The following is a 20,453-nucleotide window of genomic DNA, read 5'->3' as shown; positions in this document are numbered from 1 at the left end:
CCCAAATGCTCATTAAATTGGGACTACTGAGATCCTTTCCCTGAAGGTTGTTAAACGAGAAGGGTTTCAGGTTCAGTATGTGGCTGCTGAAACATGACTGGGGTGTATGCAATAAATTAAAGAGATTAATGCAACTGACTATTATTTTTAATAGTAGGGAGTAGAGTTTGCACAAACAGTGTCACTTATGTTGTGCTCATTGAGCCCAAACGTGGTCATTGGAGGATCTGCTGTGTTAAGGTTTAGCAGTGGTTCTCTATCACAGTCTCAGATGCATTTTCCTCCACGAAGATAACCTGTTTCTCCAGTTTTCTGAATCAATCTTTAGCAAGGTACCTGCTGAACCATGATCTACGATTTCAAAGGGGAAGTAGCAGGGTAAAATTCCAGTAATGTGAAGTGCTTTTAAACATATGGCAAGTGTTTATGGTTTCTTTAAAAGATGGCTTTGAAGACTACTGAGGAAAGATTATTCTTTCAGATCAAAGTTAAGTTTGTGTCATGATGTATATTACTCCTTGAAGAAGAATAATATTGAATTATAAGAATCTAGATCTTTACACCTTTTTCTTCTCTCAAGTGTTAGGAAATCATTAGTGCTAAGAGACCTCTTTAAGAGATGTTTGTCAAATATGCCTCAGCTGATAAAACCCTCTGTTGCTATATGTGTATCTCTGTTAGCTCTCTGACAGCAGGCAGCCCCAGAGATACATCCTGTAATAGTCAGGCTGGATTTTCAGAGCTTTTAAGAAGGTCCCTTTGGAGTCTAAATAGAGCTGAACTGCATGATCTTTTCAGATGTTCACAGGATGAGGGGGAAAAAAAAGTGCTTTGGTTTCTTGGAGTATCCTATTTCTAAAGGTAATTAAAAGTGGATGATGTAAGAGTGAGAAGAATAAGCATGGGCTTTACTCTTACTGCTCAGGACAGTAATTATCTGTGATCACAGCTTTAAATAACTCCCTGGTCCTCCTCACCAGAGGGTGGCCTGCTGAAAATGTGGCTTACTGCTGTGTCCTGCTGCCATGTTACCCTTTATTTTAGTTTTGTTTGGAGTTGGAGTAAGCTCAAATCCCCTTTAGGTTTATAAACTATAGGATTTTAGGCTTCAGTCAGGTTAGAAAGACTACTAAAAAGGTGGTGCTGCTTCATTTCAGAAGCAAAATCATCCCTGTTGTGAAATCCTGGGCTGTGAGAGTGCTGGAGTTGTGGTGATGTTGGTCTCTTTACAGAACTGAAAGCTACTCTTGCTCCAGCAGCTGCTAGAAGGGGCCTTTGCAACTGAAAGCAGAGATGCAATCTTGCTCTTTAACCCACAGTGCCTGGCAAGCATGCAGAGTGGGAGGATGACAAAGTCATGGAAACTGCAATAGTTCAGGCAAAAATGAGTCATGAGAAAGCAGCCAGTTTTAGTAAATTCCACAAACATTCTCATCCACTCTAATTTATATCCACCATTTTGCAGGGGTCTACTTTGTTTCTGAGCTTCAGGCTGAAGTTGCTGGCAGTGCCAGTTTGTTTGGGGACAGGCAGGCCTTGTTCACCCATGGATTTGTCTGAACACAAACCACTACTGGATTGCAGTGTCAAGCCTGGCATTATCAGCTTAATGCAAATACTCGTTTAAATTATGTCCAGAGTGCTGCCTATTGAGGTTTAGCTGTAGTTAGGCTGCTACATGTTTTTGACAACATTTGAAGCACTTGGCTCTTACAGTGGTAATTTTTCTATAAACAGATCTTCCTATTCCCCACAAATTAAAATCTGATATATTTTCCACAATCATATGCTTTGATCTCATGAAAGTAACTCATATTTTCATCAACAACTTTGATATTTAAAAGTAGTGTTGTTCTACTTGCTGACTACTTTTTCTTTGCTTCCAACGAATCTCACTTTCACTATATAAATACCTCCTTAGCATCCTCCTAGCAATAACATTTTGAAAGATGTATCTGAGAAATCTTGCCTTTTAGGGAGTTAGCCCTTCAGCTGTTTTTCTAACAGGGACAAACGATACTGTGCCCTTGGAGAATACTTGTGAATTACTTGGAGGTGGCTTTATTTTTAACAGGTATTTCCAGTAAATACTTGTTTTAGAAGATTTACTAGCTTACTGTTCCCAGGTTGCACACAGTTGCTCACATAGACACAGAGGCTGATGGTTAAATAAGATTATAATAGGTCATAGGTTTCCTGTGGAAGGCAAGTTGTCCCACCTCTGGCATGGGTCCTTGCTTGGAAGTGCCCCTCTCTCTGACTGACTCCCCAGGGAATCACAGGGTGTCTAGTTCAAGGTGTTCCCAAGGGTCAGTGCAATGAATCCTCTCTCTTGGTGTGCGACACTTTGTAGTCCCAGGGTGTTTGCAGACCTCATAATGAGGCCACATGGTCTAGCAGGGCTTCAGGATCTCTTTCTGAGTATTGCTGTCTTCAAGAAGTGGGTGGAGGACAAGTGTGGTGGAACCACCACAGTTTGCCCAGAATATAGGAAATCCAGCATGGATTTAGGAAGGGCAGGTCCTGCCTGACCAACCTGATATCCTTCTATGATCAGGTGACCCGCCTGGTGGATGTGGGGAGGCCTGTGGATGTAGTCTACCTGGACCTCAGCAAGGCCTTTGACACCATCCCCCATAGCAAACTGCTGGCCAAGCTGTCAGCCTATGGCTTGGACGGGAGCACACTGCGATGGGTTAGGAACTGGCTGGAGGGCCGAGCCCAGAGAGTGGTGGTGAATGGTGCCACATCCAGCTGGCAGCCAGGCACTAGTGGTGTGCCCCAAGGATCAGTGCTGGGCCCTGTGCTCTTTAACATCTTTATTGATGATCTGGATGAGGGCATTGAGTCCATCATCAGTAAATTTGCTGATGACACCAAGCTGGGGGCAAGAGTTGATCTGCTGGAGGGTAGAGAGGCTCTGCAGAGGGACCTTGACAGGCTGGACAGATGGGCAGAGTCCAACAGCATGAGATTTAACACATCCAAGTGCCGGGTTCTGCACATTGGCCACAACAACCCCATGCAGTGCTACAGGCTGGGGTCAGAGTGGCTGGAGAGCAGCCAGGCAGAGAGGGACCTGGGGGTACTGGTCGATGGTAGGCTGAACATGAGCCTGCAGTGTGCCCAGGCAGCCAAGAGGGCCAATGGCATCCTGGCCTGCATCAGGAACAGTGTGGCCAGCAGGAGCAGGGAGGTCATTCTGCCCCTGTACACTGCACTGGTTAGGCCACACCTCGAGTACTGTGTCCAGTTCTGGGCCCCTCAGTTTAGGAAGGATGTTGACTTGCTGGAACGAGTCCAGAGAAGAGCAACAAAGTTGGTGAGGGGTTTGGAACACAAGCCCTATGAGGAGAGGCTGAGGGAGCTGGGGTTGCTCAGCCTGGAGAAGAGGAGACTCAGGGGTGACCTTATCACTCTCTACAACTACCTGAAGGGAGGTTGTAGACAGGCGGATGATGGTCTCTTCTCCCAGGCACCCAGTACCAGAACAAGAGGACATAGTCTCAGGCTGTGCCAGGGGAGGTTCAGGTTGGATGTTAGGAAGAAGTTCTATACAGAAAGAGTGACTGCGCTATGGAATGGGTTGCCCGGGGAGGTGGTGGAGTCGCCGTCATTGAAGGTGTTCAGAAGGAGACTTGATGGGGTGCTTGGTGCCATGGGTTAGCTGTTTGGGTGGGTTGGATTGGTTGATGGGTTGGATGCGATGATCTTGAAGGTCTCTTCCAACCTGGTTTGGTTTATTCTAATAAAGGTTATTCTATTTCTCTGCCTCTTCCATCCACCATTCCGTTTCCCTGAGTAAACACTGACACCTTGCTACCACGGCTAAACCCTCTACAATGTGTCTGTAATCTCTTTGGGAGAGAGGTATTATCCTTTCACCTGTAGAGTACTTCTGGTCACCGCAGGGTGCTGTGAGAGCAGGCTCTTCATACATGGCTTAACAGTGGTTATGAAAATCACCCTCAGGAGCTACCATGTGAGAAACTGAACACACACAAGAAGAGCCACTGCCAGCTAGCCAGGGAAGGCAGATGATTTCTTACAGAGTTGTGATGCTAAACCAAAATTAAGAGCACAGCTATGGTATTAAGAATCATAAGAAAGTGTTACTTGGGAATAGTCTATGAAGCAAAACTAATTTACTGAATGTATTTGGCAAATAGTTAGAAATAACCACAGCTTTGAGAAAATTAGATTTTCCATACCATATATAGACAATATGAGATTGCCCATATCCAATGTATGACCAGTAAAAGAGGAATTATCAGATAGATTATTCACTCTGAGATGTTCACCTATCTCTAGCCAAGAGGCAGATGCCACAGAGATTTATTAGCCAATCTATCAGTTTTGTGACTGGCATGCAGTACTGAGGGATCATGCAGTCTGTGGAGGACAAGTGGGAGATAATTATATACATAAATTCTAGCCTCCAGAGACTATGAGATTAATGCTGTTCGCTTGCAGTGCTTTTTGTTTTTTTTTTGTTGGCTGACTGATGGCAAAACTCTTTGGGAGCTGAGCAAAGCTGAAACCTAGCCTACTTTAGCAGCTGGCAAGATGTAAGATTACTGGTTAGCCCTCAGGTACCTTGCAGAGGCAATTTCTGAAGCAGATACCCTGGATCTGAAGAGTCACTGCTGAATTTGTAGAGCAGAATGTTTAACCTGTGTTTTCCCAGACTAAAGTCTGTGAATGGTATCTAGGAAAAGGAAGCTTCTTGTCTTTAAGTTTGAAGTCACTAAACAGAGATCTGCATTTCTGTAGTGCCACTTGAAGTGGTATGTAGTAAGAAAGGATGAAAATCACTCTCTGCAGTGTTTATTAACTGAATTACCTGTTTTGTTCTTGTCCTTTCAAGTATTTCCTTATTGCCCAGAGGCAAAAAACCAAGTGCCTTTGAACCTGAGATGTTATCTATAAAGAGGATAGGGAGATAGCCTTACTCTCCAGGGGGACCTGGTGAATAAATGCTTTAAAGATCAGTTAACACCTCAATGTGGGGATAGAAGATCAAAATCTAAACCAGACATGTGCATAATACTCTGTCTCCTTGGTGGTAAAAAAAAAATTCTAGACCCAATTGCTCAAAGCTCCATCCAACCTTGACTTGCATTTTACTTTATTAAATCATGATAAATCATCTTGTCTTGTAAAGTGACAGAAGCGTATATGAAGTGAGAGAGATCTGTAATTAAGAGTCCTCACCTGTACTTTTAACTTCCAAATGGCTTGAAGATTGAAATAAAAAGATTGAAAACATTGTGGTCAGAGCCACTATTGTCATCCTTGACACTAAAAGGAAGGATAGCCCCAGGATGCATCTCTGCCTTACTTGCATATGAGGATTCCATTCAGATACAGAACTATTTTAAAATGTCAATCTTTTTTTTGGAAATTACTTTTTAGACCTGTATTTCTTTTTCCCACAGCAGTCTGAGAAAGCCAAAGGATACTCCATATATATTGGCTCTTACCAAAGCCTGGAATCAGTTTTTAAATGAATGATAGGAAAAAATCAGGGTGTTTTTTCTTGAGTTTGTGCAGAGTATGTCTCTGGCTTTCAGTTCTATATGTAAAATAGATAGAAAATTTTCAGGTATGATCATGTTGTGGCAGAATGTCTCTCATTCCTGTGAATTGTTTTATAAGGGAAAGGAAATGGTTATGCTACACATGAGTGCTGTATGTACTCATCATTTTAGCATTCTTTGGTTAAAGGAGCTGCTTTATAACAGTAGGGTATGGATCTGTTAATTCCAAAAAACTATCTATTTTCTACCTCATTAATTAGGGCAAACAATCACTGACTGTCATAAACATTCACTGTAAATAACACAGGAAAAGGCTGTGTTGGAAAATGGCCACGGTGAGACAATTAACGTTTTGGATGTCTAAAAGATTATACTGGAAATAACTACACCTCTTTTGTTTGAGACCTTGCGGGCTTCTGTTCCTACTCAGGCAGTTTAACTCAGCCCTTTGCAAGTGTGGCTACCCTGGAGGCTCTCAGTCCCTGAGCTGGTGAAGCATCCACTAGCAATGTGATTCAACGTACTTCTTCCTGGAGTAGACTGAAAATATTCAGGTTTGGAAAGACAATGGTAAGTGCTTTGCCTGTCTGAGATCTGTGCCACTTACTGACCTTCCACTCCAGCCTGAAGCAGACATGTCAGAGCTTCCAGCTCTGCTCCTTCTCAGAGTTCTTTTTACATTATCCAGGGAAGCTGAAAAGTTATTAAACTATCCCGGATACAATTTCCAGAACCAAAATTGCTTCTCCACTCATACATTTGTATAAAATTTGACACAGTCCAGTGAAGTGTTTCTTTGGTGTTTTTTTTTTTTAATCTTTTTTTCATTCAGTCCCAAAACCAAATGGAAAGGGTTATGAAAAGTTTGAAATATTTAAATAATTGGAAAATGGTCTACTCAATGGTGGTGTGATTTCCTGGAACATTTTTTAGTACTTTTATTTTTGTAAGAACTAACTTTTGGAAACTAGTCAAGTGGTATATGCATATAGGAATTCAGGACATATTGAAACCATTTGAAAGTCTGTGTTGTATAAATGTAGGGTTTAAAAGAATGTGTAAAATGGGAGTGGTTGTGAGAAATCTTTTAAGAAGTCTGTGGGGTTTATATTCAAAAAAATAGCGTGACTTGGCAGAGATAAAACAGTATGTTTGGAAACATTGCAAAGTAATAGAATAATCCTAACAAAAAGACACTGCACTTGCAAAATAACTTTAAAATATCTCAGTAGTGTATTGTAAATCTTAAATAAGTAAATCTTGTAGTACCCTAGTGAGAGCTAGAAAGAATACTAAAGTAGCTGTACTGAAGGATGAAGCACTCAGAGAAATTTCACTTAGAGTTCTAGGTCATTCACATAGAGGATGACCTGTGCCTTTCACTGTGTCAGGATCTGCCACAGAAACCTGGAATCTCTGCATCCCTCAATGGCACTGCTGCCATATAGTCTTCAAGAGCTGTAGTGCAGAGCAGTCATCTAATTAAATTATTCGCTCTTTCAGTAGGACATCTCCGAGACCACAGTTGGTACAAGGCTGCCTCTCTCTTTTCAGGCCAACACATATGGTGCATATCTGAGGCGATTTTTGTATTCAAAACAGGAGCAAAGCAGATTTTATAAGCAAAACCCAGATTGCTGTTGCTTTGGATGGATGAGGAGCTAACCAAGAGCATATGGGTCAAGGTTAAATAGACAGGTGACATTACCGTGAGGGTTTACTACTGGCTACCCAGCTAGCAAGACCTAATTAGATGAGGCCTTCCATAGACAGATAGGAGCAGCTTCATGCTCATAAGCTCTGGTCTTCATGGGGTCTTCAACTTCTTTGATATCTGTTGGAGGGACAGCACAGCAGGGGGCAAGCAATCCAAGAAGTTTCTGGAATATGTTGATGGTAACTTCCTTCTCCAAGTGACAGAAGACCAAATGAAGAGAGGTGCTGTGCTGGATCTCATTATTCTAACCAACAAGGAACGGCTGGTGGGGAATGTGGAGCTCAAGGGCAGCTTTGCCTGCAGTGACTTGCAATGGAATAGGTTACTCAGAGAAGCTGTGGATGCCCCATCTGTGGAAGTGTTCAAGGCCAAGCTGGATAGGGCTTTGAACAACCTGGTCTATGGCAGGGCATTTGGGACTAGATAGTCTTTAAGTTCATGCTAAGATTTTATTACCTCATTAATTCATGTTGGGACATTTATCTTGTGGCCTATTGGGCAAGTTAGGAAAATAGTGCATGTGCCCATAGTGCCCTCATAAGTGCCTTTTTTCCTTAGGGAGTTTGGGAAATGAAGGTGCATTACAGGCTTCTGACTTCCTTGCTAAATGGTTTTGTGCTTGGATGAGAAATGGAGGAGTGATGCTGACTTAAGAAAGGTGTGTGTTGCCACAGGAGTTCATTTTTCCCCACTTTCAAAGGTACAGATATAGCATGTATGGTAACAAAGCCACAGGTGGCCCAGTACAAGCCCTGATTTTGCATCAGGTATGCAGTGGATCTGGCAGAGAAGCTGAGCAAGGGCTGAGGCATCATACACTCTTGTGGCACTGAAATGTGTACTTACCCAAATACTGCCAACCTGTATTTTAGGTGACATAGAAGATGACTCAGAGAAGGCAGGAAGACTAGTGTCTGGTTCTGTGTCTTGCATTTTCCTATTGCTGAAATGTGCTTCTATAACATCTGGATGTGGTGCTGGAGCTGTCCAGGATCAGTTACGTTCAGCACCCTGAAATATCAATCTTCCTTACCTCTACTAAGTAACTGTGTTATAGTATTAGAACAAATAAAAATTGGGTTTGCTCAGCATCTTACTATCTATACCAGAATCTCTTTTGCATAGTTACTATACTCATTCCGTAACATGTATAGAGATGCTAAACACTTTCTGCAATATAAATAAGCCTTCCACTGTATGAATTAATACACCAATACAGGTGACATTAAAATGAAAAGCTGCTTTGAACAGCTTTTGCATTTGAAAATGACTATGATAAAAACATTTTGCGCCAATTTCTCATCTGATTATACCTGTGATTAAGGGGAGGCTTTTGCTGGCACAGCAGGTCCTACCAACAGAGCCTGTGGCCTGGGACAAGGACTGTTGCACCATGATACAGGTAGCCCTACTGGTCTGCTGCTGTTGCAGGTTGGTGTGTGAACGCTGGCTTTGCATGGCTGAACAGCTCACATCAGTGCCAGGAGCTGCTATGTCTCCTTTGTGTTTCTTGTGCTGATCAGAGCCATGTTTCATGTCCAGGATGCTCAATCGTTTAGTCCCAATGGTGCAGCAGAAATGGAGTAAATATTATTGATCCATTAACATTTACTCAATAATCATTTATTCCAGCTTCAGAAGTGTTTGCAAAGAAATTACTAATACTGCCAATTTTCAGATAGCCAACAGCTGTTCTTCCTCCCAAGCAGATGATAAATCAGAAAACATACTTTCTTTGCAGATATCAATTCTTGCCTTTAATGCTTAGGAAGGGTTCAGAAAAGACTCTGAACACTGTAGCTGCTTGCTTCAGACATGGTCTGGCTGCCTGGCATGGAGTAAGGAGGGACACCAGGACACAGTTATGTCTTGAGACGCCGCACAATTCTGTCAGGTATTGCAGGTCAAAACTACCATGAAATCTCTCTGCACACTGGGTCAGTCTGTGTGAAATGTAAGCATTGTTATGGTGCAAGGTGTAGGAATTCCTTGGTCAAAGTCAGCCAATAACATTATGCAGGCATTTGGAGTAGCAGTAGTTCACTTCCTTTGCAAACTAGTGATTTTAATACTGAATAACATTTTGTGGCTTCCTGCATCAGCTGCTTACATGGAATGGCTGTGTGTGGGATGGGGTTCTGTGTATCTGGGTTTTGGACAGAGAATCCTTATGCTTCAAGGAGGGCAATGTGAGGGTGCTGCATTAAACCATAGAAGTTGTTATAAAGTGGTGTAGTTTTGCAGGTGTTTTGTGTATGTGGTTTGAGGGAGTTTTACTTCAGGCTTGTTTTGGTGGGCTTGAGTTATTAGGCAGGGGAGGGGCAGAGGGAGAAGGACCTGGAGCTGCGCTGTCAGGGGTTGGTGGGAGCTGGTTCCGTGGGTGGGAGGTGAACTTTGTGCAAGACACAAGGAAGCTCAGAGCGTATGGGCTGGTGGGCAACAGCCCTGAAATTGATAACCATGTATATAACAAGGGTATAAGAGCATGGTGCCAGAAATAACGATGCAGACAGAATTGGCAGAGATCTCCTTTTGTGTCTCCCAGCTGGAATAAAGGATGTTTGCTCTCTAAAAGCTTCAAATTAAAGTCTCAGTTTTCTTTAATAACTGAATTTTATGGTATCGAGCAGAGCAGGAGTGAGGTTTCCTCAAGTTAAAGGACAGTAGGTTTTCCAGTGCTGCTTTAACCACATGTGATTGCCCTCTGTTTTTTGCTAGAAATGTGACAGGCATACCATGATGTTCTACCTTGGCTACTTCACGATTGGAGTCCTGAAGCCAGTTTTAAATATGATAAGGATGTTGCCAGTAATAGAAACCTCTCCTAGGAAATGAATTCCACTCCTCATTAGAGTGCATCCAGCAAAGACATTGTGAGCTTTTGTTTCACAATAGCGTAACTGCAGTGTGCCACAGCTTGCACTTAGGCACTCAGAAAAGGTTTGCCTAGAAATGTATGCATGTATGTATGCAGAAAGGTATGTAACAAGGAAATTTTTAGGGGAGAGTCCCTCTAATACTGCTAGATATAATAAGGAATGTTAATGTGAAAATGAGTTCAGTCAGCTGCAAAGAGATGTGTACCCTTTTATGAAACTTCAATTATTATAGTTCAGCAACATCAGTTCTGGACCAGTCATAGTTGGAGAAGGACACAGATGTCTAGCAATCTGCTGAGAATAATATCACTGCTTTAGCTGGATTCTTCATCCTTAGGACTCTTGTGATGCAAGTCAATGATCTTAACTCTAATTATATATCCTGTCTTTTTTTTTTTTATATTATAGAGAGGGAGTAGCTGCCCTGTACCACACCACCCTCGCCAAATCCAGTGCATCCTGTTCTATTCTTTAATCTCTTAAGGTGGGGCCACACTTTTAAAAAGTGCCCTCTAGCTCGGAGAGTTACAGCTTTTGATTGTACCCTGTCTGACATCTTTGACTTAGAGAGGAATTCCTTCTTCTGTGAAGATGCAGCTTGTCTTGTCTTTGTGTGGAGCCTGACCCATCCTTTGCTCCAGAAATCTCTGTGGGTAGTATAGCAGCTGCTGTTCTGTGAGCTGTTAAGCGTAAAGTCTGCTGAAGGCTGAGAAACAGCAATTTTGACTATTTATGTTACCAGACATCAGTGTTGTTCGCACCAACATCTTGTTTCCTCTGGTCTGATGTGGGAGAAAATGCACTGGGAGCTGCAGGGGAGAGCAGCTAATATTTCATGAATCCTTTTGTCTCATGAACAGGAACATTGTCAGGATGGTGGGAAGCTTTCTGCCAGTGGGCTGAAGAAGGATGACTCTCCCTTGTAAAGACAAAGCTGCTGAGAGTTAAAGTTGCAAACCACCACTTGCCCAGCTTTGCCAAGAACCATGGTCTGCCTCTCACACCAGGCACTTTCTTCCACATGAATTATTTCATGGATCTGAATTCTATGCAACAAACTTGGGTTCAGTAATTAAGCCTTAAACTTTGCCCTACAAAAAATAGTGATGAATAACAAAGAGGAAAAATACTAATTTACAAGAGACACTGACTGCTTAGCTGGCAGTAGCTGTAGGATGTGATCCAAAACCATTTAATGTCTATGGCTGTCTTTTTGTTCACTTCAGCAGAGCTGACCTACAGAGGTCCTTATTATGATTCATCATTGTTAGTCAGGCACTGTTGTACAAAACTTAAGGATGAGCATAGGATGGCTCTCCTTTATTATACAGGCACAAAGGAGGCCATCAGAGAAGCAGAGAGCTTATGTTCTGAGCAGAGAAGATACCAAGCCCACATCAACAGAATAACCAACCATCATACCTTCCTGCTCATTTGGAAGGGGCAGTAAGTGGGTAGGAGAGAAAAACTAAAAGCTTAAAGCCTGGTATGGAATAAAAGAGGTGGGAAAAGAAGAAATCCATCAGTGTTGATATTCACATGTGACGGCTCGTGAGTGGTTTGTCTTGTCAGTCACTGGCCAGTGTATCTGAGACTCACTGCATGTGAATTCAGATAAACTCTCCATGGTCTCAGCAGAACAAGTTAATTTTAATGGGTTTATATACCTCTAAGAGAAGCATATTCTGAAATGCTCTGCCAGCCTGGTGTCAGGTGCTCAGTACGTGAGCCTGGACAGACATAGGGAGAATTTTGTACTGACTGTGGTCTGGAAAGAAACAGAAAGTGTTTGTGATTAGTGTGGCAAATCTGGAATACACTGCAAACACCAGATTAATCTCATTTGAAAGCTTTGAATTAAGTCTGTTTACTGTAATGGAGCCTCCCACAGTTCTCCACCTTCTTTTGGTTCCTGGTATATTTTCATCTGGGAAGGCTGCAGTGTGACTGTGTTCCCTGTCCTCAATGGAATTGTGATGGGGCTACAATTTTTATTATTATCATTAAAAAGGAAAGCCGCAATATCATTAGCTTTTCTCCCATGCTCCTTTAGAATACTTTGACTGCATTCCTATTTAGGTCTTACCAAAACCTACTTGTTTCCCTGTGTCTTATCCTTTCAGCTTCTTTGAATGCAATGACTCAACAGCTACAGGATGAATTTGACAGTAGCGTGGAAAATGCAGAAGCTTGGATGAAGGCCATTCAAGAGAGACTGAGAATCAATGACAACACCAAAGGACCTCGATCTGCCCTAGAAGCCAGACTGAGAGAGACTGAGGTAAGGGAATAGTGATGCAGCAGTTCAGCAGTGACTGCCACCACTCCATTGGTACCACAGTTATTGTTCTGAGTTCTGGAGTTTTCCATTAGGAAACTGTTTGCTTCCCCTGCTTGCAGGAATATTGGCCCTGTGTGGATGGGTTTACATCAGTATTCTTTCTTGTTTTACCATCTGCAAAATATTTACCATTGCTGTAGAAAAAGAGGATGGCAATTTGATACCACAGGCATCCAGGGTTTTCAAATTGATTTGGAAGACTGGCAGCAGGTTTGGCAGGTTAAAATGTTTACGGTCTCCTAGGAGCATGCTCAAACCTGAAACTGTTGAGTCACTGCTTGCAGAAGTCCAGCATGTAGTATGAGAGAGCCAGATCATGTTAGTGTTCCATATTCTTCTGGACTGTCAGCACTGATAAAGTGTAGTAGGTTTTGACAGAGTAATCCCCTTGTCCTTTTCCATAAACCCTGATGATGAGAGGGTTTACAACTCCTCTTTATTATCTGTCTAATGAAAAGGTAAATGTTTTAGTGTTTGTTTTTTTTCCTTATAGTCTTACTTAATGTCTTATATAACCTTTCTTACAGAGATCCCGTTGCAGCTTGTGTCTGCTCTTACTGTGATTTCACATTCATTAACTTCATTTTCATTAGATGTTATCTTGTTCTTGTAATCTCAAAGAATTAAACACTTCTGTTTGTCCCATCTCTACTATTCATAATTAAAGGGAGTGGCAGTGTTTGTGGTTAACACTGTAACTAATTTTATACTTGTATAACCTTTAATCTCAACTTGTTTGTTCTTTAATTTAAATGGCCACATATTTCCCATCATTATTTATCACAAAGTCTTTCTTATTGTGTGTCTATTTGTGTTTGGACTGCCTCTTCTGAAGTTTTAAAATTCCATAGAAACATTGCAGGCTTACATGGATGATGAGGTAGTTTACATGATGGTACCATAAAGCCTTCAGTCTCTTTCTTAACTGTAGCTCTGGCATAATATAGAGACTGCTCATGGAGTGATGGGTGATGTCTAGACTTGCATGTCAGTCATGAGAATCTCACAGAATGTTAGATGTTGGAAGGGACCTCCAATGATCATCACGTCCAAGCCTCCTTGCCAAAAGCAGTATTGCCTAGGGTAGTCCAAACAAGAATGCATCCAAGTGGGTTTTGAAAGTCTCCAGAGAAGCAGACTCCACAACATCTCTGGGCAGCCTGTTCCAGTGCCCTGTCATCCTCACTGTGAAGAGGTTTCTCCACACGTTGAGGTGAAGCCTTCTGTGTTCAAGTTTGTATGCATTGTTCCTTGTCTCATTACTGTGCACCACCAAAAAGAGATTGGCCCCATCCACTTAACACCCACCCCTCAGATATTTATAGGCATTGATCAGCTCCCCTCTCAGTCTCCTCAAGACTAAACAGCCCTAGTCTTTTTTTTTTTTTTTCCTGGGAAATGATGGTATATACAGTTTCAAAAAGCATGCAGGAAATCTGATTAGGGATGGGGCAGTTCAGCAGAGGAGTTGCATTAATGGCAGAGAGAACAAGATGTAAGCTTTAAAGGTTTGTGGTGATGTAATATGGCCTGAACTGAAGCCTGTTGGCATGTGGGCTTTCAAGGAGGTCTACAACATGCAAAAAATCATATTAGAATTTATTTTCAATTCAGACTTTGGTAATATATCATTCTAAAGAATAATAATTGTCATTCTCTCTTCCTGTGTATACCTTATCCACCTCCAGCTGCCTCATCCTGCCTCTTTTCTGGACCTGTCCAGCTCTTTCCAGTCCAGCTCAAGTGTCCTCATGACATGCTTGCCACTTCACCTTCTGCTGTTTTCAAATCCAGTGATCATTTTTCAGTTCCTTTTATACATCTGGCGTGCAGGATGTTTTTATGCTTCCTTCCTGTGGTTTATTTTCTGATAATTTGTTAATGAAAATGTCTGCCAAAGATAGCAATCATTTAAAAAACAGACTTGAAAAAGAAAAATGCCTGTATAGCCACTGCCACAGTGAGCTCTCTGGCTATTGTTTGCTTTCACTTAGAAATTTACAATGTCAGACTTAGAAAACGCTTTACTCTTAAATTTTTCCTGTCAAGTGATAGCCATGGATTTTCTTTCTCTGGCCTACCCTTTGCCCTGCTTTCCTGGATTCTTTTAATCACACTTTCCATAGTAGATAGTTTGTCCAAACACCTATTTGTATATCACACACAGATGTGCTGCGTATGTGCCAAGAGAACAATCTCTTCCCAGAACATGAGACAGGAAATCCAAATGCCTGTGATTTGGTCTCACCTTTGCAGTAGCTGCCATGACATTCTTTTGAACAAATGCCATAGGTCTAATCTTGGAACTTCTTGGTGGGGTTATTATTATAGAAGCCTTTTTCTTTAAACTTGTAAGCCTGCTGTTTGCCAGGAGTTTGTGGAAGAACACCAAGGAAAGCTGATCTGATGGTATCAGAGGGTTGGATAAAGTGATGCTGAAAACTGACATCCAAATTGGGACGTAATGACTCTGTTACACTGTACAGAACGTGCTCATTTTTCATCTCTGGTTAGAGAAAGAGAGTTTACGTAAAATTAGATGGCTTAACTTTCACATTTCTGTTACTGTGATTTATGTAAGATACACGTTTTCACCACCTCATAGCGGTTTAAGGCCAAAGTAAAATTGGGTAGCAGGCAGAAAATGCCGCTGGATAATTTCTCTTGGCTTGTTTTCTGAGCTCACTTTTATTTGCAGGAGGAAGCCTATTTAATATGCTTCATGATTTCTTATAGAAGAGCTTAAAACTGATACATTGAAGTGTACCCTGTGGAGATTGCCTCTCCACTCTTTGGCAGGTGGGGAAGAAACGCTGACATGTTGAAATGCTATAACTTTCAGCAATGAAAAGACAGCCATATATGCTTGATTGAATGTGATCTTAGTTTTCTAGATAACTTGAATATTTTTTCAAGTGTTATTTGGTTTACAATTAAATTCAGTCCTTTAGGATGTTTCAGAATAAAAAAAGTGAAGAAAAGTTTGTATTTTCCTTTCAGGAGAAGCTTTGCAGCAGGGACATCATGATTCCTGGGTAAAAAAGAAGTTGACATTTCATCAGTTATACTCTCTCTCTTTTCATGCTTTTCACCTAATTTGTTTTTCTCACAGAAAATACGTGCACTGGAACCAGAAGGCAGCTTGAAAATGGACTTGGTTCTTGTGAAAGCAGATGCTGCTCTTCGCAACATTGGAGAGGATAAGAAGCATGAGGTGCTATCTAAACTGAAAGACATTAAAGACTTGTGGGAAGAGACAGCCATATACATTACTCACTGTCACAGGTAAGACAAACATATTCTTTGCACAGGACTTCTGTTGGATCTGTTGAGGCAGTTATCTTCACCCAGTGCCACCTTAAAGTGCTTCCTGCCTCTCTGCTGTCTGTGTTGTAGGTAGCAGTTACTGCTTATACCAGTCCTATAAGTGTGTCAGGGACTGCATGGGGAGAGAGGCTTATGAGACCTCCATTCTCTCTGCCTTCTCAGCCCAGCCTACCTCATGGTCTGGAATGTTGAGTTTGGCCAGGCACAGGGACCTTGTGCAGCATATTTCTTCTCCAGAGCAAGAAATTCCTGAGACGTGAATCCAGACCTTTTGAAGTCAGAGCAGCTAAAATTGCTGAGACCCTTGTCCTTTGCTTAGAAGGCCTTTTGAGCTTGCCAGTCTCAATTGTTTCTGTCATAATTTCATCTAACTCGTCTCTCTTGCTCTCCCCAATAGCCGTATTGAGTGGGTCTGGCTGCACTGGAGTGAATACCTGAAAGCCCAAGATGAGTTTTACAGATGGATTCACAACATGAGGGTCACCTTGGAGCCGGACATCGAATTACAGCTTGGCTTAAAAGAGAAGCAGTGGCAGCTGAGCCATGCTCAGGTTCTCCTGAATGACGTCATAAATCAGTCAGTCCTGCTGGAAATGCTGCTAGAAGAAGCCGCTTCCTTGTTCAGCAGGATAGGTGATCCCAGTGTGGATGAGGACATGCAAAAGAAAATGAGGATGGAATATGAAGAAATCAGGCAGGAAGCTGAGGTACACCTATAAAGAGTGGGAAGTGTCCAGATTTCACCCATATACAGTATTGTTTGCTATCTACTTCTTGAATGATAGGGCTCACGTAGTGGGACTGCAGAAAGAAAGGAGCTGAGGACCTTTGTTCTTTCAGTGGACTCTTTGCAACAGTTGCCACATGCCAGGATAAGATGTTAAATGGGATACTGTTACACTGTGTTTCATGATGTGTAAAGTAATGGCAAGCTGCTTGCAGTGACCTAGTGAATATTAGTTTAGCTCCATTTCTGTATGAAGTTTGAATTGTACCTTAGCTTCAGCACATTAGCAAGCCTTGGATAACCAGATGCAAAGGACCCGGTCTTGGAGCCAGGGAATATTACTTGCATATATATAGCAGTTTTGAAAGGGGTAGCAATAATTCAAATCTAGAGCCGTACTCCATGCCTGTAGAAATGGGAAACACAAAGGTGGGAGTCAGCTGTGGTTCAGTACTGAACTCAACTAGCCAATACTTTGCCTGATAGTAACCTTCTAGCTTGAACAGTTGTTAAACAAGCTGGCATAAGACATTTGAGTTCATCTTTAAGTGCCAGTGATTTCCTTTGACCCTATTACTGGATAAAGATTTCAGATAAGGCTTGTATTTGTATTTGTCACTTCTGAAACTCAAGGAGAGTCAGGACTTGGGCCATACTGGCAGGGCTGAGGGGCAGATATCTGAAAGTGGACAAAAGAATTCCATTCCTTGCTAGCCTATATCAATAGAAATACTCAAAGGAGTATTTGACATATATGTAGACACATCTATCCCAAGCATATAGAGATTAAAATCTAGTCTGTCTCACAGTGGATTCCAGGAGTTCCATTGGCTGGAATTACTTAGTGCAAGTAGGAGTAATTTTCATTAGATTGGTTCTGCTAGCTGCCTCTGTCACAGTGTTGCCTACCATTTGTTCCCACACCTAAACCCCAGGGCAGAACTGAAGCCTGACCGTGCAGGCTCTCCCTCCCTGGGTCCTGTTGTACAAAGTTAACTTCACATCACACTGGAAGAACAATATTGGGATGCTTATTCCATTACTCTGCTTGCTCTGCATATACTTTCTGTGTTTAAAAACCCACACCCCAAAACACTGGAAAAAAAAAAACCCTGAGATGTCCCCTTTCATGAGCATGAAATTCAGATATTTTTTTAGCCATAAAGAAAAAAAACAGAGTATATTTGAAAATTATTTTCAAAGGTAGATGTCTTTGTTAAAAGGCAGCTGGGCTTACAAAGAAGAAGAGGCATTCGGGTGTTGTCTATCTTGATTGCCATTTAAAATTCTCATTCACTCCTTTCCAACCAAATTTTTCTTTGGTTTTGAAGCAGGGAGCAGTCATTAGCTGTGTTAATAAAGCAGTCCTTTCAGGCAAATCACTTGAATACTTAAAGCCAGAATCTGTCCTCTCTGAGATTGGTTTTACATGGTGTAATTTCTCCAACTGACTTGGATACCTGCTACTGTAAATGAGATCAGGAAGTGGCTCATAGTACTTAGACAAAATATGTCTTTGTCTGCAGCCAACTGAAATGCTAGAAAAAGCAGCTTCTTTTTTCTTTTGGGCATTGGTTACAGATACCACATTTCATAGAAGGATGTAGTGAGAGAATCCAGCTGAGAAATGCCTCATTCAGTAGGTATGGAACAAAGAAGGGAGTTGGGAAGCCTTGGATTTTACAACTGAAGTTCATTAGCTAATGCCAACGTTACAGCCAGCTTGGGAATCACACTGGAAAGTATTATGCTAGTTAGAGAAACACTGCCACCTCTTCCAGCAGGAGGGATGAATGAATGAAAGAGTTATAGGAGTTGTAAAAGGATTGCTCCAGACCCTCACATGATGAGAGGGCAGGCTAAATGTGACTTCCAGATGCCAGCTGAATGCCTGGGCTGCCTCACAGAGAAGGCTTGATGGTGTTTGTAGATTATGCTTGTGTTTGAAGGGCATTTTTAGATCCCATACAGTTGTCCAGTTCTATCAGAAGGCAAGCTCTTGGACAGTGTCTCTCAGTTTGCCAGTGACATTGCTTCTGTGGTATGAGCAATGATGGTTAGTTTTTTTTACTGGTAATGTGTTCTTATGATTCCCAAATTTTAAAAACCAGAACTTTCTTTTAATTCCATTGACAGGAATATTTTCAGATGTATCACACGATTCTTACGTGCTGTCCTTTGCATGCTAAAATAACAATATGCAGAGGTAGATAGTTGTGGGATTTAGCATAAATAATGACTGAAGATGGTAAGAAAAGTTATGCAATGCATTACGTTGAATAGTCAAATATATCAAATATGTCTGAGCACGTCAAATGAATTTCAGTCTGTGTTGTCTCTGTTAACTGAAACTTATATGTTTATAATGCCAACCCTCATGGACCCTAGATCTAAGACTAAAAGCACCAGGGAGGGCTGCAGGAGCTTCCTGTACTCTCCTTGAGATACCACAGAAGGATTTAATTCAGAAACTTGCTTTGTGTGCTCTATATTGCCTTCCAGAGGAGCCTTGTTTGCTTAGGAGAGGGTGGTGCTCTCACTCTTTCCAGGGTCATGTCCTTGCTTAATGTCTCCTCACATTAACCAAATGCATATGGAGCTTAACACTGTCTTGCTCCTCAAAGAGTTAACCTAACAGAAGCAATCAATACTGTATATTCCATCATTAGAACATTTTCCTGCCTAACCTGTTGGCAGGAGCAAGGGGGGAAACTCAGCAAGCTATGTGTAAGACTTTTCTTTGACAGCTAGCACAGTCTGTCCAGATCCATGATATCTCTTCCTTGACCCCAAGGACCAGCAGGAGTATCCAAACTGCAGTCCTTTTGATTGAATAGCCTGGCAAGGCAGGGGGGGGTGGGGTGGGGTGTCATTTTAACTCCATTTTTACCCTCTGTGTATTAGCATAAGACTATTGATAAAAATAGCTCCTCTATTGCTCCCTTTGGATCTTCTGTCAATGCAAGAAATTAGCCAGATTCCTGGGATTCAGTAAGCTTGGGCTGATTTGTTTTACTTCAATGTTGGTCCATTTACACCACTGTAAGATTGCATTCTTCAAGTCCCTAACTAGAGGTCAAGCTGTGATTTAACCTGTATGCACCTCTGCAGATGTGAGAATCAAGGCAAGGGGATTTAGTAAACAAGTGAGATGTTCTGGATACATCTCAGCCACAGAAGTCTGCTTTTTTGTTCTCACCCAATCCCATGTTTGCATAGGTGGTGCAAGGGGAAACAGGTGCAAGCTGGAGCATAGGAGGTTCCATGTGAACATAAAGAAAAGCTTTGTGAGGGTGCCAGAACACTGGAACAGGCTGTCCAGAGAGGTTGTGGAGTTTCCTCCTCTGGAGACATTCAAAACCCACCTAGATGCATTCCTGTGTGACCTACAGGTGATCCTGTTCTGGCAGGGGATTTGGACCAGGTGATCTTTCAAGGTCCCTTCCAGCCCCTAACCTTTTGTGATTCTGTGTGTGTGAAAGGTCCTGCCCTTGGGTAGCATTTCATCCTCCATGGGAAGTAGTTGTCCCTTAGCTTTCCTTCTTTTGTCCCAAGGCAAGTCAACTATCATTAGGGGAGTCACTCTTAATTTGCACAAATCAGGAAAGCTTGCAGTGGCGGTGTTGCAACAGTGGTGTAGTGCCACCTGGAGAGTGGTAGCTTTGTACTGCACCGTGGGCTTAACCTCTCCCAAAGGTGCAGGACAAAGTCCCCAAGGGACCACTACCCCAGAGCGTGTGGGTGATCCATTGCTGACTGATGCTCATGCCATGCTTCTGTGGCCCTAGCTAGAGAAATCCTGACAGGATAGTGATGTCCTACTGCCACCTCAGGCTGGTTGATTGGTATGAGGACGTGCCCAGAGCCTCACAGAGACAAAGGAAATACATAAGGGACTTTGAAACTCTGCCCACCATTGCAG

General features: G+C 42.2%; 1 protein-coding gene across 5 annotated transcripts in view; it reads left to right on the top strand.

The window, feature by feature from the left end:
- SYNE3 (spectrin repeat containing nuclear envelope family member 3) overlaps nt 1-20,453 on the top strand; it is a 70,541-nt gene that overhangs the window by 12,395 nt on the left and 37,693 nt on the right. For all 5 annotated transcript variants that reach the window (XM_068148858.1, XM_068148856.1, XM_068148857.1 and 2 more), the window contains exons 2-4: nt 12,260-12,417; nt 15,590-15,762; nt 16,202-16,511. In XM_068148858.1, coding sequence (XP_068004959.1) covers nt 12,274-12,417; nt 15,590-15,762; nt 16,202-16,511 — 627 coding nt within the window. In that variant the 5' untranslated portion in view covers nt 12,260-12,273. The remainder of the gene's footprint in view (nt 1-12,259; nt 12,418-15,589; nt 15,763-16,201; nt 16,512-20,453) is intronic.

The sequence above is a fragment of the Melanerpes formicivorus genome, unplaced genomic scaffold (assembly GCF_026170545.1).
Source record: "Melanerpes formicivorus ecotype bairdi unplaced genomic scaffold, bMelFor1.0.p_v2 SCAF_17, whole genome shotgun sequence".
Classification (NCBI taxonomy): Eukaryota; Metazoa; Chordata; class Aves; order Piciformes; family Picidae; genus Melanerpes; species Melanerpes formicivorus.
Note: the sequence above shows the minus strand (reverse complement) of the source record. Positions and strands in the feature narration are given on the sequence as shown.